The sequence below is a fragment of the Remersonia thermophila genome, chromosome 5 (genome assembly GCF_042764415.1).
Source record: "Remersonia thermophila strain ATCC 22073 chromosome 5, whole genome shotgun sequence".
Lineage (NCBI taxonomy): Eukaryota > Fungi > Ascomycota > Sordariomycetes > Sordariales > Chaetomiaceae > Remersonia > Remersonia thermophila.
In genome coordinates, this window is record NC_092221.1 from 2,837,342 (window position 1) to 2,860,820 (window position 23,479).

Sequence of the window (23,479 nt, forward strand, 5' to 3'; positions counted from 1 at the left end):
CAGCACCTGATGCGGCCTAGCAGCTCGTCGGGCACCCTGCTACCGCGGCTGTTGCGCAAATCCCCCGCCGTCAGCGTACTCGCCAGGTAAGGTAACTGCACAGTAGGTATGGAAGGCTGCCGAGCCTTGGAGGGGATCCTGAAACGCGGATTGATGCTCGGGCATGGATGAAATAACGCATCAACGCTGGGATCGGGCTGTGATTCTTGGGTGCGGTGGTGGATAGGTAGCGGAGCAGAATACATCTCCAGCACAACATCTGGGTGGACGTTACGAAGTCGTGTACCTCAGGTCCCGTCTCCAAGCTTCGAGTCGAGACCTTTGGTCTTCACTCTGGCCATGCCCGTTGGATGAGTACGACGGGACCTAGGGTCGTCTGCTTCGGGTCCTGTCCATCGGAAAGCTGCGCCAACCCGGGGGCCCACTTACACGGCGGTTAAGCGCTTGGTAGGCAGAACCCCTGGCGGCCTGCCGAGCCTTGGTTCTGAAGAAGCGCCTGGGTGGGGCTTGGACGGATGCCTGGCATGAGTTCCTATTGGTGATATCCAGCCGCCGCCCCACCGCTCAACCGGGCTGACCCACGCCAATCTGGCCTTTGACACATGCGACGGAACAGTTGACGAGGTGCCTTTCACCAACCTATCCCTTTCTCCTTGATCCTCAACACGATGCTTTGAGGTTATCGCGTTGCTTTTCGCGCGGGAGTGTTTATCTGCATTTTCGAGGTTCCCTTTTTCTTGCTGCGGTCCTTTTCGGTTTCGAGTTTGCGCCAGCGCTTGCTGGAATCGCCGACCCCGCCCGCTTCTCGACCTCCGAGGTCCCCCAAAACATTCGCCATGGCGGCCGATTCCAGGGCCTCCTCGGGGCCCATCATCAACCCGAATCCGATGCTCGACCAGTACTACAGATCGTTCGAGTCACGGATAGGATATCGTCTCGTCCTGGGCGACACAAGGCACCACGGCTGGTACGAGGAGGGCACCTACTGGCCCTTCCCCGTGGGCAAGGCGCTGCGGCGGATGGAGGAGAAGCTGTTTCAGGCCCTGGGCTTGCCAGAGGGCTCCCAAGTGCTCGACGCGGGCTGCGGCGTGGGGCACGTCGCGCTCTACATGGCCCGTCGCGGCCTTCGCATCACGGGCATCGACTACATGGACATCCACGTGGCCAAGGCCAAGCGCAACGTTGCGCGCGCCGCCGACCTCCCCACGGGCGCGGTCACCGTCCAGCGCATGGACTACCACCATCTCGAGTCGATCCCGTCGGAATCGCACGACGGCGTCTACACCATGGAGACCTTTGTGCACGCCACCGACCCGGAGGCGGTGCTGGCGGGCTTCCACCGCATCCTCCGGCCCGGCGGCCGCGTTGCGCTCATCGAGTACTACAATTCCCTCAACCCGGCCACGGCCTCGGACGCGGCGCCGAGGAAGGCCGTCGAGGACATGGAGCTCGTCAACAAGTGGGCCGCCATGCCGACCAACGCGCGCGCCGACAGCGCCCTGTACAAGCAGCTGCTCGAGGAGGCCGGGTTCGCGGACGTGCAGATCGTCGACCTGTCGGCGAATATCCGGCCCATGCTGCGGCTGTTTTACTGGCTGGCGATCGTGCCCTACTTTTTCGTGAAGCTGTTGCACCTCGAGCGGTGGTTTGTGAACACGGTGGCCGGCGCCCAGGCCTATCGGCACCAAGAGCACTGGAGGTACGTCCAGGTCACGGCGACGAAGCCGGGAGGGACGATCGAGGGGGCCAAGGTGAAGTAGGCCGCTGGCAGCAGGGGGGTATGCCAAAGGGTGGGGGGTTAATGTATCACATCACGCTTGATTGATGAACGGCCATGTTTACGGCCTATTTAGAGCAAGGCGTCGCGATCCAGGGCGTCTATTTTGGTCTGTATATTGCAAAATGAAACATGTCCTCGACGTACGCACAGCTCCTATGTGTTCCAGACATCAGACCCACCAACTCCCACCTGTCCCAAACAGATTTGAACCATGAACCAGAAAAACAAAAACAACATTCGAACCCAAGCAACCCTATCCAGGCAGTGCACCGTCTCGGTTCGCACGCCCTCCTCCCCTTACGCCTCAACCACCCGGGGCTCCTTGGCCTCGCTCTCGGCCTTTTTGCCGGCCTCGCCGTTCACCTTCATCCCCTGCATGCCTGCCACCATGGCGCTGAACGGACACGCGCTCACCGAGGCGCCCTCGGGGATGCCCGGGTGGCCCGGCGGGGGCGCGGGCGACGCGGTATCGTCGCTCGCCTCGGACGAGTTCTCGTCGTCCGGGTTCAGCACCCGCTTGCCGTGCAGGTAGCCTTCCTTCTCGACCACGGGCGCGTAGTCGACGCCGTCCGTGTACTCCTCGCCGTCGTGCACGTACCACTTGGCAAACAGGTCGTTCTGGATCCAAATCACCTTGCCCAGCGCCTTGACGATGGCGATCTTCCTGGCCATGGGCAGCCGCGGGTGCGACAGGATGGCCTCGGTCAGGATGTCCTGGATGACGGCCAGCGCGGCGCCAATGTGCACGTACTCGACGTGCAGCGGGTGGGCGCGGCCGATGCCCGTGTGCATCATGCCGACCTTGTCGAGGTACTCCCAGTACTCCATCTGGGTCGGGTCGGAGCAGAGCCGCTTGAGGTAGGCGCGCAGGAACGACTTGCGGTGCAGGATCTGCGGCGAGGACTCGTCGGGCTGCTCGTCGACGGGCCCCTCGTAGGCGGTGCTGCGCGTGGTGAAGGTGCGGGCGGTGATGTCATACTGAAGAAGCTTGTGGTAGACGATGTTGACGACGGCGGGGATGAGGGCCTGGATGTATTTGGCGCCGCCGCGGAGGGCTTCGATGTCGCCTGGAGCATGTGGTGTTAGCGAGGTGTTTTGCCCATGGCCCTGCGGAGGGCTTTCCGCAAGAATACGTACTGGCACCAAAGTCAAGGAACGAGTGGAGATAACGAACCCGGGATTCCAGGCTCGTGTACAGAGATTTCCGGTCGATGTGCTGCATCGGCCGTGTCCTTGCCGTCGACATGGTGATGGTAGTGGTTGGTGGTGAGTGGTGGTGAGTGGTGGTGAGTGGTGGTGATTCAAGGGTTAGGGTTGATCCGCCACGGGAGTAAAACACAATGGACCCGATCCGGCAGTGCAGCGGTCAGCGAGGGCAAAAGCAGACATTATGAAGGTTCTCGGAGGCTTTTGAACCCGGCCTCGCGCCGCAGACACCTCAACCGCGAGAGCTGGATGTGTTTTTTTCTTTTGGGCGCGCGGTGGTGTGAGCATGACACATGAAGCGGTGGTGGTCTGATCCAGGCGGGACATCGAACCATGACCGGTCGGGCCCTTCACGCGCGCTCCCATTGGCTGGAAACGCCCGTTGGATGCCGTTTCGGGAAAGAAGACAGCAGACGAGCCAACAAGCGCAGAGCCGATTTGTTCCGCTTCATAGCTTCACAGGAGCCGAAATGCCATTGCTCCGGAATGCAAGATTTCGCGCTGATACTATGGCATTTGGCGCCGTCGCTTTTCCGTGGCCTCGTCATCTGCCGTGTTGAAGTGGGTGGCTTGGCGTTACGAATGAGGTCACTTGCTGTGAGGCTGTGGGATGGCACGTCCCCGCGCATAGCAAAGGCACAGACTGCCGGACCGTTAGGCTGGAAATCGGATCTGGCTAGTAACTTCTTGCCATGTACGCAGTGAGGTGGAAAGCCGTCGACTTTACGGAACAGAGCTCCTTCTGATCAGAGAACCCAGTCTTTCATAGGCACTTGCTTTACCGCAGATCACGTCTGCCAAGTAAAGAGCGAAGCCGAATCCGCCAGAGCCAGAACAGAAGGCAAGCAAGCGTGTTCCCCCAGGTTCGCTTCCGGCTGTGCTTCTTGAAATGGAACTCGCCCATCTTCAAGCCATCCATCGGATTTCCACAGTCAGACTCTCAGTCCAATCACGTTTGTGCTGGGGCTAGATATCGACATCCAGCAGCAGCATTTGAACATCAAGTTCATCACAATCCAGTACCCAAGAATACTTTACCGCATCGTTTCTTGTACCTTTCCTTCACCCAACCAGCCATCGCCATGACGGAGCAACAAACCGTGACACTCTCCCCCGTGGAGATCCCGCCCAATACCCTCGTTCTCGTCACCAACGCGACGCAATTGGTCCCCCTGGCCGTCATCCACCAGCTTCTCAGCCGTGGATGCCGCGTCCGGGCGGCCACGCCTTGGATGACGGACGCGACCTAGCTGGATCGCGTCTTCGCCGAGCCGATCAAGGCCGGCCGGTTCGAGCGCGTCTCGCTGTCTCCCGGCCACCCGCTGCACAAGTCGGTCTACCGCGACGCCGTCAAGGGCGTGCACGCCATCGTGCACTCCCCCGCCGTGCCGAACTTGGACAACACGCTCGAGGACGTCTGGTCGCTGACGGCGGCCAGCGTGACGTGCATGCTCGAGGCGGCGGAGCGGGAGGCGACGGTGCAGGCGGTCGTCTACACGAGCTCGATGGTGGCGGCCGCGCCGCTGGTGACGCCGCGCGACGTGGCAGTGACGGACGACTCGTGGAACATCAAGGACACGATGCGGGCGGTGACAAGCCCGCGCGGCGGCGACCACGTGGTGCGAAACTCGGCGTTGGTCAGGGCCGAGCAGGAGCTGTGGGAGTGGTACGAGGAGCAGCGGCCGGAATTCAAGATCAACGTGGTCAGCCCGTCCAACATCATCGGCCAGGTTTTGGGGGCCGAGCACACGACCGACTGGCGGAACTGGCTGTGGCGGCTGTACCGCTACGGCCGTGCCGGAGAGGTGATCCCCGGCGCCGGCCCGACGCAAGCCCGTACGTTTGGCCCAGTGGTTGCGTTGTAGCCTCGTCCGAACAGCTGCTGACATACTATGCCCCCTCCAGATTGGTACGTCGACGTCGAAGATGTGGCGCTGCTGCACGTGGCAGCCATGTTCGACCCGGACATCGCCAGCTGCCGTCTGCAAGCCTGGGGCTGCTTCCGTGACGTCAACGATGCCATGGCGGTGCTGGAGCGACTGGATGGCACAAAGGTCTACCGGCGCGTCGGCGACGACGGGGTCAATCGCGGCCAGCTCTACACCAGTTTTACGCGCGTGTCGGAGATCCTGCGCAGGTGGAAGGGCAAGGGCAGCTGGAAGGAGTTTGAGGACACGGTAGTGGAGAGCATCGGCAAGTTCGCCACCACGGATGGGGGGACTCCACCGTCCACCAGCCCCATCCGCTCGCGGCCTGCCTCGTGCCCCAGCCACGACGGCGAGGATCACCCGAGGGGAAGAGCAAGCCGGCCCCGAGCCCGATACCTGGACATCAGCCATCGCCCTGAGGACCTGGAGGATGGCGAAAACGCCTTGGAGGCGTCTCGGAACATGAGCCGCTCCAGCCTCTTGCCGTGAACGAGGGCGGGATGGAGGGAGCACGCCGCGGCGGCCGCCAGAGGGAGGCTCACCCAAGGACGTGGGAGAGGCTGGGATGCTTGGCGTTGAACCCCCATCAACGTGGGAGAGACGCAGGTAGCAAGTGAGTGGGAGGCAGCGGAAGCAGGGCGGCAAGGTTGTCGCGCAGGGCTGCCTGAGGGATTTGGAACCGAGAAAAACACGGCTCGGAACCGGCAGCGTGGTTCGTTGCTTTTTGCCGCAGACAATGGCGGGGGCCAAGAGAAGCGGGCGAGGGAGTGCATTTGTGATTAACAGCGAATTGTAATGCTTGGTACCGTGTTCTTTTTGCCAATACTATCGCGTTGTCGATGAAGATCTGACTCGCCAGGAATCGCCGACCTCGCAGATCCATCGGCTGTCAAAAACGCTTGTCGCATGTCTTGATCCCGAAGAGGCTGATAAGAAGGGGGGGAACGTGATGCCTCTCTGTTCTGGGGACCAAGCCTAGCATCCCACCTCTCAGCCAGCCGCGAGGAATCACGGGGGTGTGAAGGGCGGGGAGGTTCCCATTGGGCGTTCCGGCTGGCTGGGCGGGACAAGAGAGAACCGCCGGAGCAACGCGCGATGAACCCGCAGCAACCCGCAGGCAGGCCCCGACCTGAGCCGACGTGCGGCGACATGCGGAAGGCTCCGCCGTTACCCAATGACTTGGTTGCAATTGTAAGAGGCTGAGCCTGGCCAATCAGGCGGCGGCGATAAGATGGCCTCCCCCGCGGAAGGAGGGGTGGAGGGGTTTCAACACATGCTTCCCTGTTTCGTCGTTTCCATATTCCATCTGCAATGGAGACGGCAATCACATCGACACATCGATACATCCGCTCTGCTTCCCCGCTGATTGCTGCCTCCCGTTGCCTTCTGCGACGAGGGCGGGACAAAGGGGAGGTACCTTATCTGGGGGAAATGCACTGCATTCGCAGCCCGAGTGATGTGGTGGCGGCTCCCTTGCACTGCCCGGGGGGGAGGGGGAGGGGGGAATGTAAGTCCGGCTCGGGTTGGTAGGTAAGGTACCTGGTAGCCTGGAGGGTACATACCGCGAGGTATGACGGTGTGGTCCTCGCACTGTACGGAGCCTGGGGAATGGGGACCGGGACCGAGTTCGTCAAGCACGAGGCAGCAGCACAAAGCAAGGCACAACAAGCCACCAGGCAAAGGACAACCGCACTCCGCTGACGGGGCCCGGCACAGTGCCATAAGCCAACCATGGACCGTTGGCCAATCCCATCCAAGCCGCGTACACAGTATGTACTTGAGGTACCTAGAGGTAGTAACCAGAAAGTCACAAGGCCAAGTCCCAACTCGCACAGTGGCGGTCGGGATGACCGTCCCGTGTCTTTCCTATTTTCCTTCGCCGCAGGGGGGCGATCATGGGGAGGATTTGCGTTGGTTGCGCGGCGTGGCGGTGCTCCATTTTCTGGCTTGCTTTGTGTTAGGGGTCTTGGGTTTAGGTGTTGGCCCCCCCCCCCCCCAAGAACGGGCTGAAGATAATGGATGGATGTAATTGTCCACTGCTAAAAACCGCTATCACTTATCGCAACCTCACCTCGGATCGGCCGTTCCCAGCCGACGCACTGTCAGATGCACTGTTGACCAGCTCCAACTTGCTCCCCGTCACCGTCATTCATAAACCCCAGAGCATCCCGTATCCCGGAGATCTCGAGCTCCTCTACATCCATCCCAATTCCCATCTCCCATCTTCCCTGACCCCCGGAAACCTCCAGAAGGTGTCTTTTGCTTTTTTTTTTTTGTCTCTTCTTGTTTGATCAGAATCACCACAGCCGCAACCATGGTACGCCCGCCAAGCTCACCCTGCTGCCCCACCATGCCATGTCATGGACGCAATGCCATGACAAGACAGGACGCGTAACTGACCCATGTGCGGCCAAGCAGGCGCCATCATTCACCTCCAACACGGCTACTCTCCAGAAGTACCAGTCCCTCCCCCAGAAGGGCACCCTCATCGCCGAGTACATCTGGATCGACTCGGAGGGCGCGACGAGGTCCAAGTCGAGGGTACGATGCTGCAGCTTTCCCGCATGCTTCCGAGAGCTTGTTTCGTCTAACAGGTCTCTCTCTCTCTATGTAGACGCTGCCCGAGAAGGAGTACAAGCCCGAGGACCTTCCCATGTGGAACTTTGATGGCTCGTCGACCAACCAGGCCCCCGGCGACAACTCGGACGTTTACCTCAAGCCCGTCGCCGTCTTCCCCGACCCCCTGCGTCTTGGCAGCAACATCCTGGTCCTCTGCGAGTGCTGGGATTCCGATGGCACCCCCAACAAGTACAACTACCGCCACGAGACGGCCAAGCTGATGGAGGCCCACGCCGAGCACAAGCCCTGGTTCGGCCTCGAGCAGGAGTACACCCTTCTCGACCTCAACGGTCGCCCCTACGGCTGGCCCGAGGGCGGTTTCCCGGCTCCCCAGGGCCCCTACTACTGCGGCGTTGGCGCCGGCCGCGTCGTGCAGCGTGATATCGTCGAGGCGCACCTCCGCGCCTGCCTGTACGCCGGCATCAAGATCTCGGGCACCAACGCCGAGGTCATGCCCGCCCAGTGGGAGTTCCAGGTTGGCCCGTGCGAGGGCATTGAGAGTACGTCGTTTCTGCTTCGGGAGCCCCATTTCCTTTTGCGATTGCAGCATTTTCTAACCTTGCTTCGCAGTGGGCGATCACCTCTGGGTGGCCCGTTTCCTCCTGCACCGCATTGCCGAGGACTTTGGCGTCAAGGTGTCGGTGCACCCCAAGCCGATCCCGGGCGACTGGAACGGCGCCGGTCTCCACACCAACTTCTCGACCAAGGAGATGCGCGAGGAGGGCGGCATGAAGCACATCGAGGCCGCCATTGCCAAGCTCGGCACCCGCCACCAGGAGCACATTGCCGTCTACGGCGAGGAGAACGAGAAGCGTCTCACCGGCCGCCACGAGACGGGCGCCATCGACCAGTTCTCGTACGGCGTCGCCAACCGCGGCGCCTCGATCCGCATCCCCCGCGAGTGCGCCGCCAAGGGCTACGGCTACTTTGAGGACCGCCGGCCCGCGTCCAACGCCTGCCCGTACCAGATCACGGGCATCATCATGGAGACGTAGGTGTCCCTTGGCCTTGTTTACCGCTAGCTCCTGGACGAGCTTGTTACGGGACCAAAGTTTGCTAACGCACCACCGCAGCATCTTCGGCCCCGTTTAAATTGTTCCTTTCTTCTAGCGTCGGGTGGTTTAGGGTTGCCAGGCTATTTGGGAAGAGGAGTTGGGTGTCGGGATTTGATGGGACTAGGATTACTCTGTATGCCTTCGGGTAGAATTCCCCAGTAGGAACTTGCTCTTTGGTTAGTTATGATACACCGGCCGGTTTCGTTTGTCAAGCAGACAGCAAACAACAGGCCTTGGTCGGATCCTAGCGATACGGTCATAATGAGAAGTAACGACTTCGTTATTAGACAGCACAAGCTGCCCATCTCCTTGTTCCTCCCCGTGTTGTCAGCTATGCGTGGCGTGTTATCACCTGTGTGAGTCAGCCAGTCTTCACGGCTTGGCATGGAGGATACGAATGAGCTTGCGTGTGGTCTGTAGCTCAGGGAGTGGCTGGAATCCTCGACGAAGAAACCAAGCGGATGCCGATGGAACACCACATGCAGCAGGCCCAAGAGAAGGGAAAAGGGACTTGCATGGCCTTCATCGGCATGACTCACCCCTGCCTTGCATATGTAGGGGATACCGTCAGGGGATGCCGGAGGCATGTAACGCATGAACTATACCTCACCGCCTGCCCGTTGCTGGCACGAACAAACGAACGAACGAACAAGCTTCCTTGCCGGCAAGCCGCAACGGTCGCACCGCCACAACACCATGTCGGACCCCCAGAAACCCACGATCCTTGTCACGGGCTCGTCAGGGCATCTGGGCAAGGCCCTCATGCTCGCGCTGCCGAGCTACGGCTACGACCCCGTGGGCATCGACGTGCTGCCGAGCTCGACAACGACAGCCGTCGGGTCGGTGGCCGACCCGGGGTTCGTGAGGGACGTGTTTGCCAGATACCGGCCGGAGCACGTGGTGCACGCGGCGACGTTGCACAAGCCGCACGTGGGAACGCACGGGTGGGCCGAGTTTTGCGAGGTGAACGTGAAGGGGACCGCCGTGCTTTTGGAGGCGGTCCGGGAGACGAGGACGGGGTTGTCCTTGTCCTTATCCTTGTCATCATCATCATTATCATCATCATCATCATCATCATCGTTGTCGTCAGCAGCGGCGGCAGCAGCATCAGCATCAGCATCAGCATCATCAGCAGCATCATCATCATCAGCAGCAGCAGCGGCGGCAGCAGAAGCAGCAAGGGCCGTCCCGGACGGGCGAGGTAGTATCGTCCCGGTGCGCGCCTTCATCTTCGTCAGCACCACCTCCGCGTTTGGCCACGCGCTTGCACCGCCTCCGAAGCGCCCCGCCGCGCTCATCTCTGAGTCGGTCGCGCCCCGGCCTAAAAATATCTACGGCGTCACCAAGACGGCGGCCGAGGACCTCTGCAAGCTCGCCCACGACCAGACGGGCCTGCCGGTGGTCGCGCTCCGGGTCGCGCGGTTCTTCCCGGAGGAGGACGACGCCAAGAACGATCTGCGCGGGGACAAGGCCGGGGATGGAAGAGCGACCATGGAAGGGGACAACCTCAAGGTTCTCGAGCTGGCGTATCGCCGGGTGGACATCGCAGATGTGGTTGGGGCGTGCGTCGCGGCGGTGGAGAGGGCAGGGGAGGTGGGATGGGGGAGATACGTGGTGAGCGCCCCCTCGCCGTTTTTACGGGCGAGTCGTGCTGGTGGTGATCATGATGATGGTGGTGGTGGTGGTGGTGGTAGAAAGGACACTGGTGACAAGGAGGCGGATGGGGAAATGAGGGCCCAGCAGAACGAAGAGGAGGAGGAGGAGGAGGAGGAGGAGGAGAACCGCTTGCTCGCAGCGCTGGGGGGTGGCGACGTCGAGCGGGCGTATGATTGGGCGGTGCCCGGGATCCGGGATGTGTTTGCGCGCAAGGGATGGCGGTTCCTGAGGCGGGTGGATCGCGTCTACGATTCTCGCCGGGCGGAGAGGGAGCTGGGCTGGCGGGCCGAGTACACGATTGCAAGGGCCGTGGACAAGATCGCGCGAGGGGAGGAGTGGAGGAGCGATCTGGCCCTGAGGGTCGGGACGCTGGGCTATCACGCCGTGCCGACGGGCGTGTACACCACCAAGGCGAGAGGGGCGGACGAGACGGGCCCACGAGCTTAGCGGTTGGTGTTGGGCACGATGGAACATGGATGTTGGTGTGTAAGTCTGTTTTGCCCAGGGAAAGACAGCGCTTCCGAACGCATGGATGGCATGTCTCTCCTCCCACGTGCGGGCCCGGGCGCTTGTCCGGTTCCACCGGCGTGTGGGGACCGAAGCGCATGACTTAAGTTATCTGAGCACGACCCAACCGAGACACTCTGACAATGACAAGCCTCACCGGATGTGAGAGCTTGCGCGAGACGCTGCTTGAGATTTGTAACATTCCTCCGCCTTGCCACGATCCTGACATGACGCTGTCTGTAACATGAAGAGGGAAGGGAAAGCATGCTGCCAACGTGCAGGTCTTGGATCGTCAGTTCATGCGGAAACCGGTCATGCATATGTACAAGCAGGTACATGCTACACAGTAGATAGGTAGGGTCAAATAGGGTCCTAGGCCCGCCCAGGAAAATGAAGGTATCCACCGGACAGCGCTGGTTCGAACTAGGACAGCCATTAACCGCCAAAGAAAGAAAAAAAAAAAGAACTAGACAGGCCGATAATGGAGGAGGCTGGATAGCCGCCGCGCCTGTCAGAGGGGTTAGAGAGCACAAGGTACGCGCGGCAGTGGGGTGATTTCTGTAATCTTACTCCGCACCCGGGAAAAACGCGATGCCCAACATGGTTCGCCATGTAAGGAACTTCTTTACGGAGAAACAAAGTGCCCACGAGTGGAACATTGAAGACCATCCGAGTACCGCAATCAGACCCCGCTGGGCCTCCTCGGCCAATGGGACCCGGAGCCGAGCACGAAGTCCCAGGGCGAGATCCCAGGGACCCGGAACCGTTCATGATCTCCGTCTCCCGGGATAGGCCTGGGTGACAAGGGGCTTGACAACGTTGCGGACCGCATTGTTCCGTACAGTCCGTCAGCTGTGTGGCTCGAACTCCCCAAAGTCCAGGCAGGCGCTAGGTCATGGGAATGCAGTTCTAGACATGTCCAACTCCCAATCACGGCCCTTCATCATCTTGTCTCAAGCCGGACAGAGCCTCAAGGGTTCAAGGATGTCGCGGAACGGGTGCTGGCCATGTCTGCCAGTCCGGTCGCCCGCTCCACGGCGCTGCCGGCTCCTGGGAGATTGGACGTCCAGACGGACGTATAATTGTATCCCATTCCCGCCTCCGGACTCCTGGGACTCCATCCGCCCAGCCAGCCATTATATATTTTTTTTTTTCTTTTCTTCTCGGGTTCACTGTGGACGGCGAAGGGGCGCTACCCAGCCATCTATTTAGCTTGTCGTTTTTGATTTTGGTCCTGATCTGATGTTGCTGTGCGGCATATCTCGCGCTACCGAGGGTTTATGAGGCATCCGGAATTTTGACTTTCTCTCCTTCTGCTGGCCCACGTCAGACTTCGTCAAAACAAGAGGGGGGGCTCACCTCCTGACTCTTCAACCGCATCACCAACCTTCCTTGCCGTCGTTCACCACGGCGTCAGGCACACACGCTCCTTAGTACACCGCTTGAATCGTTCAAGCACGTCGAACTCGACAAGATGAAGCACTTGTTTGCGGCCCTGGTGGCGGCGCTATTGCTATTCACGCCCGTGCTGGCGACGAAAAAGGTGTTTGCCCACCTTCTTGTGAGTCCGCCTCCACGCTTGCCCCCCCTTACCCAGCGGAATTTCGATCTGACGCCTACCAGGTGGGCAATACGCCCGAAATGGAACTGTCCGAGTGGGAAAACGACATGCGTCTCGCCAAGGCGTCGCTCATCGACGGCTTCGCGCTCAACATTGCTTCTCAAGACTCCAACAACGTCCGGTCCCTCAAGCGCGCCTTCCAGGCCGCCGAGAAGGTGGGGGGCTTCAAGCTCTTCTTCTGCTTTGACTACGAGGCCCAGGGCCCCTGGAGAGCCGACCAGATCGTCGACCTCTTGGACGAGTACGCCGGCCGCGACGTCTACTTCAAGCATGAAGGCACCCGCCCCATGGTCACCACCTTTGAGGGCACCGGAAGCGCCGACGACTGGAACCGCATCAAGAAGGTCTTCCCCGACCTCTACTTCATTCCCGATTGGTCCTCGGCCGGGCCGGAACGGGCGGTCAAGCTGGGCGGCGGCGTCGCCGACGGCCTCGCCAGCTGGGGCGCGTGGCCCGAAGGCAAAAAGTCCATCTCGACGCAGCTCGACCGCGCGTACCTCGCCGCCCTGGGGGGCAAGGGGTACATGATGCCCGTCTCCCCCTGGTTCTACACCAACCTGCCCGGGTGGAACAAGAACTGGCTCTGGCGCGGCGACGGGCTGTGGGAGCTGCGCTGGAACCAGGTGGCCTCGGTCGACCCCGACTACGTCCAGATCCTGACCTGGAACGACTACGGCGAGTCGCACTACATCGGCCCCATCCACGAGAAGCAGCTCGCGCTTTTCGAGCACGGCAGGGCCCCCATCAACTACGCCAAGGACATGCCCCACGACGCCTGGCGCAAGCTTCTGCCCTGGTACATCTCCGTCTACAAGAACGGCAGGCCCCCGGCCCGGGTCCTTCAAGAAACCGCCGTCATCTACTACCGGCCCTCGCCGGCCCGGGCGTGCGACGGCGGCGGCACCGTGGCCAACGCCGCCAGCCACGGGCAGAAGGAGATGCCGCCCGAGGAGGTGCTCGCGGACAAGGTGTTTTGGTCGGCGCTGCTCAACAGCGACAAGGGCCTGAGCGTCAAGGTCAAGATCGGCGACGACGAGGATTACGCCCGGTCCCTGACGCTGGTCCCGCCCGCGGGCATGGGCAGGCCGGGCGTGTACGCGGGGAGCGTGCCGTTCAACGGGCGCACGGGGCCGGTGCAGGTGACGGTCATGCAGGGGGGCCGGACGGTCGCGGTGGTCAGGGGGAGCAAAAACATTACGAATCACTGCGAAAAGGGGATCCAGAACTGGGATGCGGTGGTGGCGTAGCGGAAAGAAGGGGGGCGGGGCGGGGAGGGGAAAGGTGTGTGTGTGTGTGTGTGTGTGAGAGAGAGAGAGAGAGAGAGAGAGAGAGAGAGAGAGAGAGAGAGCAAGGAATGGGGAGGCGGGTTGTGGTGGGGGATCGAGCAACAAGCAAAGTGAGGGGTCAAGGAACGATGCGTGGGAGCAAGAGAAGGATGAGGCACGGGAGGGCGGTGGGGGTTGGTGGTGGTGGGGGTGGTGGGGGGGGGGGGGGCAGGTTCATGAGGCACGATCACGAGTCATGATGCTTAAGAGCTGGTTCTCGCCAGGCGTTGTAGGCTTTTTATAATTCTTGTAGGTTGGGTCTTTTTTTGTTTGACCGTGGGTTAGTTATCCCATTGTTGGGCTTTATCATTCTTGTATCTCGTTTATTTTTATTTTACAAAAACAATGGTGTATTTCCCATGGACGTTCATTCTATGCGTCTTCGTTATTACTTTGCAATGGCGCCCGTTGTCTCCAGGTCTGACCATGCACCGACCAGCCACCGGATTCATCAGTGCCACAGCGATGCCAAGCCCGCCCAGGAATCATATCGGGATCCTCCTCCACAGGACTTGGAGGAAAAGAAGCATGTATAGAGCCGAGATCCCGCCACATTGCGTGGACCAAAAGGTTTGGTGAACGCAGGCCCTTGGAGAACCCCATGGGCATGATGAAGGGGACAACCGGCCCTCTCATGTACCAACGAAATGCCTCCGTTCAATCCAGGCGGCTTCTCCGTTCCGTCGACCCCATCCAACTCTGCCAAGATTCATGTCTCTTGGCAGCATAGGTACCGTATGTACTGTGTACCATAGAGACCATGCTACTCAGCTTGCTTCTGGAACGTACTACTATACTACACAGTAGACCCCCATCCTCAAACCTCACCGGCAAGTTCCTCAAGCCATGCAGGACGTCGTCGTTGATGTGAGACCCCTGTCATGCACGGCATCGGGCCCTTGCCCGATTAGGAGAAAACATGGCCAAGACATTCAATGTCACCCTACCAACGTTTGGGGACCCAAGAAACTCCAAAAGCCGGGCCGGGATCTGGAACATCACAGGGCTGAGCGCGCTAGGCCAGGGGACAGGACCCGGTGTATTACAAAGTGTACTACTAAGCATGGGGTGTGTCTGCGGTGAACTCGACGGATACTTCAACCCGCATCCCACTCGGCAGAGCTACCACCACGTCGTTCAACCGACCAGCGCTTGTGCGTACATAGCAAATCGAACGGCATCGGTCGAAAAAAAAAAAAAGCAACGGACGAGCCGACATGACAACGATCATGCGTATCCTGTCTTGGAGGCGGAGCACCCCCCCGCCCACCGTGCGTCCCGAGGAGGTGTTCTCGGTTGAATGCGCCGAGGTGGGCGGGAGCGCGCACTGCTGGGAGTGTCGAAGGCGGCGCCTGGTCTGTGACGGCACCAAGCCCATCTGCAAGAGGTGCCGCGCAGCTGGCATCGTGTGCCCGGGATACGCGGACCGAAAGCCGTTGACGTGGTTGGCGCCGGGCCGGGTCGTCTCACGCCCCCGCAAGAAGCGGCAGCACCGAGATGCGGCACCATCTGGTGTTTCCGCGGCCGCCGCGTCCAACGTCACCGAGCAGCCGCGGCCGCAACCGCAGGAGCAGCAGCGCGCCGAGGGATGCCCGGAGCTCGGCACGGCCAACGATGGCGACTCGTCGGAGACGAACAGCCCCGGGGTGGCGATGGTTCAGGAGATACGCCCGGAAATCTACGATCTCTTCGAGGCCGTGGAATATTGTAAGCGCCGGATCGTGATGATTACCCGTCAACAGAGGGCAGCGCCCCCTAGGATCGCCATGGCGCTGACCCTGCACCAGACAACACCCGCATCTACCCCGAGCTCGCCGAGACGGAGCTTGCTCCCAACCGGTTTGTGGCCCCGGTGGCCGTGGTGGAAGCCGTCTCGTCGCCTGTCCTGCACATGCTCGTCTCGGCCGTCATCAGCCACCGCATCATTCAGTCGGCCGAGCATCCGACCACGGACCGGGCGGTCAAGCCGCTCTGGCGCCGCCTGTACCGCCATCGCGACATTGCCATTCGCGGCGCGCGCATGATCCTCGCGACCGAAGAGGGCCGAAAGGGGTTCGAAGCCGTCTCGGTGGTGTTTACGTTGCTTTATACCATGGTTGGTACCCCCTGTCCGGCCTTTCTGTATCTTCGTCGTTCCCGCCAGCTGACCCCAGGGAAGCTCCAACAATCCTACACGCCCTGCTGGCACATCCACGCCAATGGCTTCCGCAGCCTGCTACAGTTCCACGGATCCCTCCCGGACCTCGTCCGGAAGTATCCCTTCATAGAACCAAGCCTCATGGCGCTGTGCATGTGAGCACCAAGAGGAGAGACGGTTGTTTGAAATCTTGCTTGCGCTGACGCGTCTCCAACCTCCATCCAACAGCATCAACATCTTTGCCAACAGCACCAGCCCCCGCAACAGCCAGATTCTGCTCGCGTCCCCTGAAGAAACCTTCTGCCTCATCGATGAGTATTACACCGAGACGTACTTCCCAAGCATTCTATGCCCACCGCCCCTGCTCGTGGAGGTGGTCTGGATCAACCACCTCCGCGGCCTCCCACCAGGCCCTGAGACCGCCTGCGCCGCGGCTCTGTGTCTTGCGCGAATCGAGGCGTTTGACCCCCTGAGCTGGTGCACGGAGCGTGCCGCGAGCGCGAACAATCCGGAAGGCCAGGACACGGAACTGCCGCGGCGGAATGGGCAGAGCAGCAGCAACAGCAGCAACGCCAAAGAAGATGCGATTGGAAATCAAAGCCCGACTGGGTTATGCTGCGATCAACACTTGGTACCCGTACCCACCGTATTATCCAGCGACGTGAACGGCGTGTCATTCTTCGGGTCTCCTCCTCCTCCTCCTCTCGGACAAGCTTCTTCTTCCCCCCCGAACCTAGCTCCAAAGGGGCCATATCAACAACAACAGCAACAACAACCACTCGACCATCCACCACCCACCGACGAAGCCTGGATGTGGCTCAACGCCGCCCTCCGGACCACCACCTCCGGGCCCCAGCGGAGCGCTCCCCCGAGCCACCCCGGCTCCGACCCCCACCGCAGCCAAGACTGGCTCAACCTCACCACGGCCTACCACGCCGCGACCTTCCTCTACGCGCTCCTCGCCCTCCAATCCGCCGGCGTCCTGCCCGCCGGCCCGTCCTCCGCCCCGCGGCCCGTCTCTTCCCTGTCCCACCTCCGCGCGCACCACGCCTGCCGCCTCCGCGCCTCCCTCGCCGCCTGCGTCGCCTCCCCCCGGACGAGGCGGAGGGTCGTCTGGCCGCTTGTCGTGGCGGGCGTGGAGGCGGGCGCGCCGGGGTGGATCGACGACGACGATGAGGATGCTGGTGGTGGTGGCGGCGACGGGAGCCCGGACGCTCGGGAGAGGGTGAGGAAGTGGGTGGCAGAGACGCTGTCGGCGCTGGCGAGGGAGCAGGGGGCGGCGGTGTCGGAGGTTGCGAGGGGGGTGTTGGAGGGGTTTTGGAAGAGGGGAGGGAAAGGGGGGTGGGAGGGGTGCTTTGAGGTGGCGATGTGTTTGGCTCTTTGAGAGAGAGAGAGAGAGAGAGAGAGAGAGAGAGGGGAAAAATGGTTTGTAGGAAGGCCGGTTAGCTATAATTCATTAGATTGCTTCGATGCTGTGTGGGAACGGTTGGTTTGGGCGATTTGTTTTGATTGTTTCCGTGCGTCGAGGGTCCTCCTCTCCTAGAATATTGAACTTGCAACATGTTGGGATCCCAGACATAATCAGAAGATTGATAGCATGTTCGTGTTCCACCTTGTTTACCTGCAGCCGGCGGTGGTACAATGGTAGTATTATCGGATCAGCACCTCATACTATTTCGCACCTCAACACCTGCGCAAGCGGTTAGACCGGCGCCATAATGAATCAATATACATGGAATGTTGATTCTTGACGTACGATAGCCCTCATCCGGTTCATAAAAATCAAGGTCACATACCCATTCACCAACTCCTGTGCATAGGAGTGCTACAACCACGAGGGGTCTTATTCCCCTTGTTTCTTCCTTCGCAGTGACCCTAGGTATGACCGGCTAGATTCTACCAGCTCCGGCCCGGATTTCAGACTTCGAATGCCCCCCTTTAAAGATACATCCATCTCTGTCGGCAGCTCCCAGGATGGATCAATGAATTACAGAGCTACCTTGATGGCCAACATGGAGCGGAAGAACCCGACGTCCAGGCAAAGGCGGATGATAGTCACCCCGTCAAGGCCGTAGATCTGAGCGAGAACGCTGGTATCCGGTGAAGCCTTCATCATAGCCGCCGCCGCCGCCGCCGCCGCCGCTGTCAGATGTGGTGCGTGAGGGATGATGGGATATGCCGGCTCGTACACCCCGTTTCTGGAGGCAAGATGCCAAGTCCTGGACGGCTTGCAACGAGGACCTGGAGAGGCCGATGGGTTTCACCGAACGGTACTTGGAGGATGCCGCGTTTGGGCGGACAGCGATTTGACGCTTGGCTTGACTCAGATCTTGGGCTTGAGTCGGATTCTCAACCCGAGTCGGACCGTAACAGATGGAGAGAAACAAGGATTGGCAGCTGAACCTGGCAGTTGGAGAGGTCAGAGGAATTCACGCTCGCCGGCCATCGTTTGCTTGCTTGCGCGGAACCTTGCGTTGCCCACTCGGGCAGGGCGAATAGCGGGCACCACACCTTGCATGATTTTCATGCGGTATAATAGTAGTAAGCCGTCTCTCAGTTCCTCTACGGCACAAAAGCTCGCGGGGTTTTTGGTCTTTGGAGAGATCTACACTCAGTTCCTTGCGTGTCGCACCTTGTTCGGACCTATTGGGTATTAGGCCCCGTGGCGTGTCTTCCCCTCCTCGTCTTTGGCCTTGTCGGGAAACGATCCTCATGCCGGAGATTCACAACCCCAGCCGCTGAACTCCTGAAGGGGTGATGTTGCTGCCGTTGGCCAGCTGGGCAGGCCCCCCGAATGCTAATGGCATTCATGAGAAAAGAGCGAGGTATCCTCCTTTTTTTTTCAACAAAAAAAGAAAAGAATAAAAACTGCACACCGACAACTCGGTTCTAGCAGATGACCACCGTCCTGCGGAGAGATCCCCTTGCCTCATGGTTGAAGCGTCGGGCGCGTTTTTGGCTGCAAATTATAGGAGCACCTCCCAACCATTTTCCATTCCAGAGATGAGATCTATTCCACTTCATCTCGGCACCTAGGTAGCCGGCATGCGTCTTGTCTCCGGCTCCTACACCTTCCTACCTCCTCAAGATACCACGCACGACCCCAGCGGCGTGCCCTGGGGGGGATACCTCTGGCCGTTCTTCTCGACCTGGGGTTCGCATGTGCACCAGCTCTCCTTCGGCACGTCGTCCATGACGCTGGGAACGTGTCTTCCACAGCCGAACCACGTCGTCTTTTCTGGGAGTATGGGTGAGCATCCGAACCGAGTACACAGCACAACAGGGTGAAAGAAGGCATGGGCGGGGTTCTCATGAGATCATCATCATGGCCAGAGACCGAGAGACAGGAGAGTGGGGCACACATACTGCAAGTGCCGCAGGTCGCTTTGTGGCACATGGCGAGAAGGGTTGCAGGACAGACAGACACCCGGTGTTGGTCTAGGTTTGGACAGGTTGACGAGAGGTGAATCAGCACGATAACAGGAGAGGCGCGGTTTACTTTCCTGTCGTTTGCGTAGGTGGTTGATGATGATGACGATGGCGGGGCCCGAGAGCGTTGGCGAGAGTCCACCGACGGCACGGAACCGGCGGCTCCCATGGGTCTCTGGCGCATTCCTATTGGTGGTTGTCGACCTCGACGGATAGACGGACCATGGGATCGCCCGAGTCACCGAGCCACCGAGTCACGAGGCACCGCAACGGCTTACAGGACGCTTTCTGGGGAATGCGGGTCAAAGCCGCTGTTGGTCATGGAGGATGGGAAATGGTAGATCCAGGGGGTGGTAAAAAAGGGCATAGCGACTATTAGCAACTCCAAAGCCTCATCCTCCAAGGCCACTTACAAAACACCAACCTGTGAGATGTCGTGACCCTTGAGTGCTTTGTGTTGGCGCCGCGAATCATCAACCGCGTTCGCTTGTTGTCTCTTGCAATCTTGGCTTGTCTCATATCGTTGCCGGGCAAAGAAGATCGGAAGACGCCCCATTTCGGAAACCCTCCAACAAAAGCACGGCCGGGCAACCGTATAAAATGCCACGCCACCCCTTCCAAGAGGCCAACCTCGAGCTCTGCGCGATGTAACCCTCACGCCCAGGGCGCCGAAAGCCTTGAAACCCAGCAAGACGGAGAAACCTCGACAACACCCATCACCATGACGGCCCTCGCGCTGTTCCTCTTGCTTGCCCTTGTCTTTGCGGTGGCCTACCTGGTCCGCCTGAACCAGCTGCTGCTGGGCATCCCCGACGAGGTCGCCAAGCTGTCGCCGACTCGCTGGACGCGCGATGAGCTGGTTGAGACATACCGCCGGCTCGAGACGCGGCCCATCACGCCGGCCACGTACGCCGCCCGCCTTCCGCCGAAGCTCGAGCGGCGGTACATCGTGACGGGAGGTTCTGGTACGTACCGGGCTTCCGGCCTCCCCCCCTGGCGTTTGTGGTGAGGACGTGGCACGAAGCCTTTGGCTGCGGGCGCGTTGGATGAGCCGGGAGCTTTTGTTTCAAGACTTGTCGAGCCGTGCGTGGCGGATCGGCCTTGATCTCATCCGATCATGTGGCATGATATCCGACAGATCCGACGTAGAAACCGGTGTGCGCAAAAACAAGGACGCGGAATGCTGACCATGCAACTCCCCCGCCGAAACCAGGCCTCGTGGGCAGCGCCATCGTGCGCCAGCTTCTCGCGCGCGGCCAACCCCCTTCCAGCATCCGGATCGTCGACTTCCGGCCGCCTCGCCAACCCTTCCGCGCCGCCGCCGCCGCCGAACAAGACGAACGACAGAACGAAGAAGAAGAAGAAAAGGTCGGCTTCGCCCAGGCCGACATCTCGTCCCTCCCCGCCACCCGGCGCGCCTTCGCGCAGCCCTGGCCCGCGTCCGTCGCCCGCCTGCCCCTCACCGTCTTCCACACCGCGGCCGTGATCGTCCCCGCCGACCGCTCCCCCGACGGCCCCGGCCGGGCGGTGTGCGAGGCGGTCAACGTGCGGGGCACGCAGAACGTGGCCGACGCGGCGCGCGAGGCCGGGCCGACGTGCTGGTCGCGACGACGAGCGGGAGCATCGCCCTGCGGCCGGTCGGGCTGTGGGTGAGCCCCTGGAGGGCCGCGTTGGGGGGGTGGGCGTGGGAGGCGTGGTCGGGGAGGTTGCTGCGGGGGCTGGGCAGGGAGGCGAAGGGAGCCCGGGCCGGGGCGGCGAAGACGACGGCGGCGACGAAAACGACCTGTGATACCCCGTGGCCCAGGGGGTTTTGGCAGGTGCTGGACGAGAAGGACTTCTTCGCGCCGCTGCGGCCGAGGGACGAGTTTTACGCCAACTATGCCGCGTCCAAGGCCGCGGCGGAGCGCATCGTGTGCGGAGCCAACGGCCCGGACATGCGCACGGGATGCATCCGGCCTGTGAATGGCATTTACGGAGATCCGACGGACAACATGCTCGGCGCGCCTTTGGCCATGGCGGTGCTTCCGACGTAAAAGACCCTCCCCCTTCTTTTTCTTCAGGCCCTTTCTTTGTTGGAGGAGGATGAAGAGGAGGAACAGAAGAAGAAGAAGAAGAGGCTAACCGTGACGCAGGTGGGTGTCCAACATCGTGCAAAGCTTCGTGCACAGCGACAACGTCGCCGTGGCGCATCTCGATTTCGAGGCGGTGCTGGCGGGCTCGTCCGCCGCGGCGTCGCTGCCCCAGGCCGGACGGCCGTTCGTGGTGACGGACCCGAACCCGCCGATTCGAAACAGCGACATGTACCAGCTGGCCGGCACCCTCGCGGCGACGCCCTTCCGCGTGGTCTCGGTGCCGCCCGCGGCCATGCTGCTTCTGTCGTACGTCGTGGAGGGGTACGTCGTGGCGCGGAGGCGCCTGGGGGCCAAGGTGCCGTGGTCGTGGCTGCGCCGGCTGGTGCTGGACATGCTTCTGCCCGAGGTCTCGGGCGAGGCCAAGCACCTGACGCCGGCCGTGTTTAGCATTTGCGCGCACCTGGTGGCCACCAACGAGACGGCGAGCAAGCCCGTGCGCCAGGGAGGGATCGGCTACACGGGCGTCATGACAACGCTCGAGGGCATGGTGCAGCAGGTGGTGGAGTGGAATCGAAACCACGAGGAGGTGGTTGCCAAGGGGAAGAAGGCGGTGCACCACCAGACGAGCCTGGACTTGGCGGAGGAGATCATGAAGGTTACTCACGCGGCGCCGGTGATGGCCGTGGCGAGCAGCTAGCTGAGCGCCTCCCCCTCCCCTTTTTATTTTGGCGAGGGGGGGACAAGGAAAATGCAGGTGTGCTGAATCCCATCCTTCATGTTTTAATTATTATTTATTTATCATTTGGGTATCATAACCGGCCGTACATAGCCCTAACAAAACAACCATCTCGTGCTACACCGCCTCCTTTTTTTTTTTTTTTTTTCTCTCTCTCTTTTGTCTCTCTAACCGCAGCAGACGGTCGGCTCGTCCACCACCGTGGCGCCGCTGGTCTGCTTCCCGGGCGGCGTGCATGCCGCGCCGCCCACCACCACCGTCCGCGTCATCCAGTCGCACAGGAACTTGCCCAGCAGGGCGCCGATCAGGATGCTGATGATGATGTACCCGTTGTAGTACATGGCGAGCAGCATGACAATGTAGGCCACGCCAAAGGTCGCGGCGTGGATGACGGCGCGGATGAACTGCTGCAGAGGCGATGCGCGGAACGTGACCGTCTGGGGCGTGAGGGCCTCGGCGGGCTGGCGTGCGGGGTCGGACGCGGCGCCATCCGCCGAGGCTGCCGGGGGGGTGGCCCCGCCGGCAATGAGAGCGACGCGGGCGGCGAATTGGCGCTGGAGGTACTCGTCGTATTCCTTGCCGATGCGACGCAGGGCCTCGAGGAACACGACGAGGAGCACCACGCCGATGCAGGTGGCGGCGAAGGCGCCGTTGCTGGTGATGTGCCAGGAGCGGGAGAGGAAGCAGGCGTCGATGGTGTACCAGTTCCAGAGCATCTTTTTGGAGGACGGGTTAGCAGGGGTTCAAGGCAAGGCCGAAACGCAAAAAAGAAAGCCAAAGAGACACATACCGAGATCTTGCACGCCGCTTCGGCGTGAGAGGAGTGGTCGCCGTGATCCATCTTGGCGGTGGTGAGGTGTGAAGTGTTTCTTGGGCAGATGGAGGAGAGGCGTGGAGGTGGTGGTCTGAGTCGTCGCCGAACGAGACGAGACGGGACAGTTGGTAGGAGGAGGAGGAGGAGGAGGAGGAGGAGGAGGAGGAAGAAGAGGAGGTAATAAGAGTCCCCTAGTCGTGTATCTATGTATGTACTTGGACGGTGTAAGCGTGAGCCGGCACCGAGCTGGATGATCCCTCAACCTTGTCTCTGGGATTCCCCCTCCGCTTGGGCAACAGTTTGTTTAAATAGAACGCATGGCCGAGTGGCATGCCCGTGTTGTTTCACAGGACTCGACTCGGTTGGCCCCGACGGCGTGGCGCAACTGGCACCATCGCATCCCGGTCATCAGCTCCCCCCCGCGGTCCCGCGGTCCCGCGGCCGGGCCAACTCGCCAGCCCTGTGGAAATGCGTGGGAGCGAGTGAGCAAGAATGCGCCGGATTTGGACAAGAGAGGCGTAAGTACATACGCAGTCATAGGCATAAGGACCCACGCCGGCGCCCGGGTTCGCACCCATGTTGGCACCCATGCTG

At 60.9% G+C, this 23,479-nt stretch overlaps 10 protein-coding genes across 10 annotated transcripts; 7 read left to right on the forward strand and 3 right to left on the reverse strand.

Annotated features, from left to right (window-relative positions):
- Positions 1-836: 836 nt before the first annotated feature.
- On the forward strand, positions 837-1,760 carry VTJ83DRAFT_6006 (uncharacterized protein; the record flags this gene model as incomplete). Its single annotated transcript, XM_071012670.1, has 1 exon — positions 837-1,760. The coding sequence occupies one exon, from the start codon at positions 837-839 to the stop codon at positions 1,758-1,760; it is 924 nt and encodes a 307-aa protein (XP_070865381.1).
- Positions 1,761-2,077: 317 nt separating this feature from the next.
- On the reverse strand, positions 2,078-3,026 carry VTJ83DRAFT_6007 (uncharacterized protein; the record flags this gene model as incomplete). The annotated part of the gene is made up of 2 exons (XM_071012671.1): positions 2,078-2,847; positions 2,918-3,026. 2 exons carry the CDS (start codon positions 3,024-3,026, stop codon positions 2,078-2,080), a joined length of 879 nt encoding a protein of 292 aa, XP_070865382.1.
- Positions 3,027-4,068: 1,042 nt separating this feature from the next.
- On the forward strand, positions 4,069-5,403 carry VTJ83DRAFT_6008 (uncharacterized protein; the record flags this gene model as incomplete). Its single annotated transcript, XM_071012672.1, has 3 exons — positions 4,069-4,152; positions 4,237-4,822; positions 4,892-5,403. The coding sequence occupies 3 exons, from the start codon at positions 4,069-4,071 to the stop codon at positions 5,401-5,403; spliced, it is 1,182 nt and encodes a 393-aa protein (XP_070865383.1).
- Positions 5,404-7,228: 1,825 nt separating this feature from the next.
- On the forward strand, positions 7,229-8,625 carry VTJ83DRAFT_6009 (uncharacterized protein; the record flags this gene model as incomplete). The annotated part of the gene is made up of 5 exons (XM_071012673.1): positions 7,229-7,231; positions 7,333-7,455; positions 7,529-8,033; positions 8,104-8,524; positions 8,607-8,625. 5 exons carry the CDS (start codon positions 7,229-7,231, stop codon positions 8,623-8,625), a joined length of 1,071 nt encoding a protein of 356 aa, XP_070865384.1.
- A 557-nt stretch (positions 8,626-9,182) lies between these two features.
- VTJ83DRAFT_6010 (uncharacterized protein) lies at positions 9,183-10,691 on the forward strand (the record flags this gene model as incomplete). Its single annotated transcript, XM_071012675.1, has 1 exon — positions 9,183-10,691. The coding sequence occupies one exon, from the start codon at positions 9,183-9,185 to the stop codon at positions 10,689-10,691; it is 1,509 nt and encodes a 502-aa protein (XP_070865385.1).
- A 1,534-nt stretch (positions 10,692-12,225) lies between these two features.
- On the forward strand, positions 12,226-13,619 carry VTJ83DRAFT_6011 (uncharacterized protein; the record flags this gene model as incomplete). Its single annotated transcript, XM_071012676.1, has 2 exons — positions 12,226-12,312; positions 12,375-13,619. 2 exons carry the CDS (start codon positions 12,226-12,228, stop codon positions 13,617-13,619), a joined length of 1,332 nt encoding a protein of 443 aa, XP_070865386.1.
- Positions 13,620-14,914: 1,295 nt separating this feature from the next.
- Positions 14,915-17,218, forward strand: VTJ83DRAFT_6012 (uncharacterized protein; the record flags this gene model as incomplete). Its single annotated transcript, XM_071012677.1, has 4 exons — positions 14,915-15,404; positions 15,485-15,792; positions 15,856-15,989; positions 16,063-17,218. The coding sequence occupies 4 exons, from the start codon at positions 14,915-14,917 to the stop codon at positions 17,216-17,218; spliced, it is 2,088 nt and encodes a 695-aa protein (XP_070865387.1).
- Positions 17,219-18,917: 1,699 nt separating this feature from the next.
- VTJ83DRAFT_6013 (uncharacterized protein) lies at positions 18,918-19,231 on the reverse strand (the record flags this gene model as incomplete). The annotated part of the gene is made up of 2 exons (XM_071012678.1): positions 18,918-19,072; positions 19,201-19,231. The coding sequence occupies 2 exons, from the start codon at positions 19,229-19,231 to the stop codon at positions 18,918-18,920; spliced, it is 186 nt and encodes a 61-aa protein (XP_070865388.1).
- Positions 19,232-19,984: 753 nt separating this feature from the next.
- VTJ83DRAFT_6014 (uncharacterized protein) lies at positions 19,985-22,032 on the forward strand (the record flags this gene model as incomplete). Its single annotated transcript, XM_071012679.1, has 4 exons — positions 19,985-20,228; positions 20,477-20,912; positions 21,068-21,292; positions 21,396-22,032. 4 exons carry the CDS (start codon positions 19,985-19,987, stop codon positions 22,030-22,032), a joined length of 1,542 nt encoding a protein of 513 aa, XP_070865389.1.
- A 206-nt stretch (positions 22,033-22,238) lies between these two features.
- On the reverse strand, positions 22,239-22,912 carry VTJ83DRAFT_6015 (uncharacterized protein; the record flags this gene model as incomplete). The annotated part of the gene is made up of 2 exons (XM_071012680.1): positions 22,239-22,787; positions 22,862-22,912. 2 exons carry the CDS (start codon positions 22,910-22,912, stop codon positions 22,239-22,241), a joined length of 600 nt encoding a protein of 199 aa, XP_070865390.1.
- Positions 22,913-23,479: the final 567 nt, after the last annotated feature.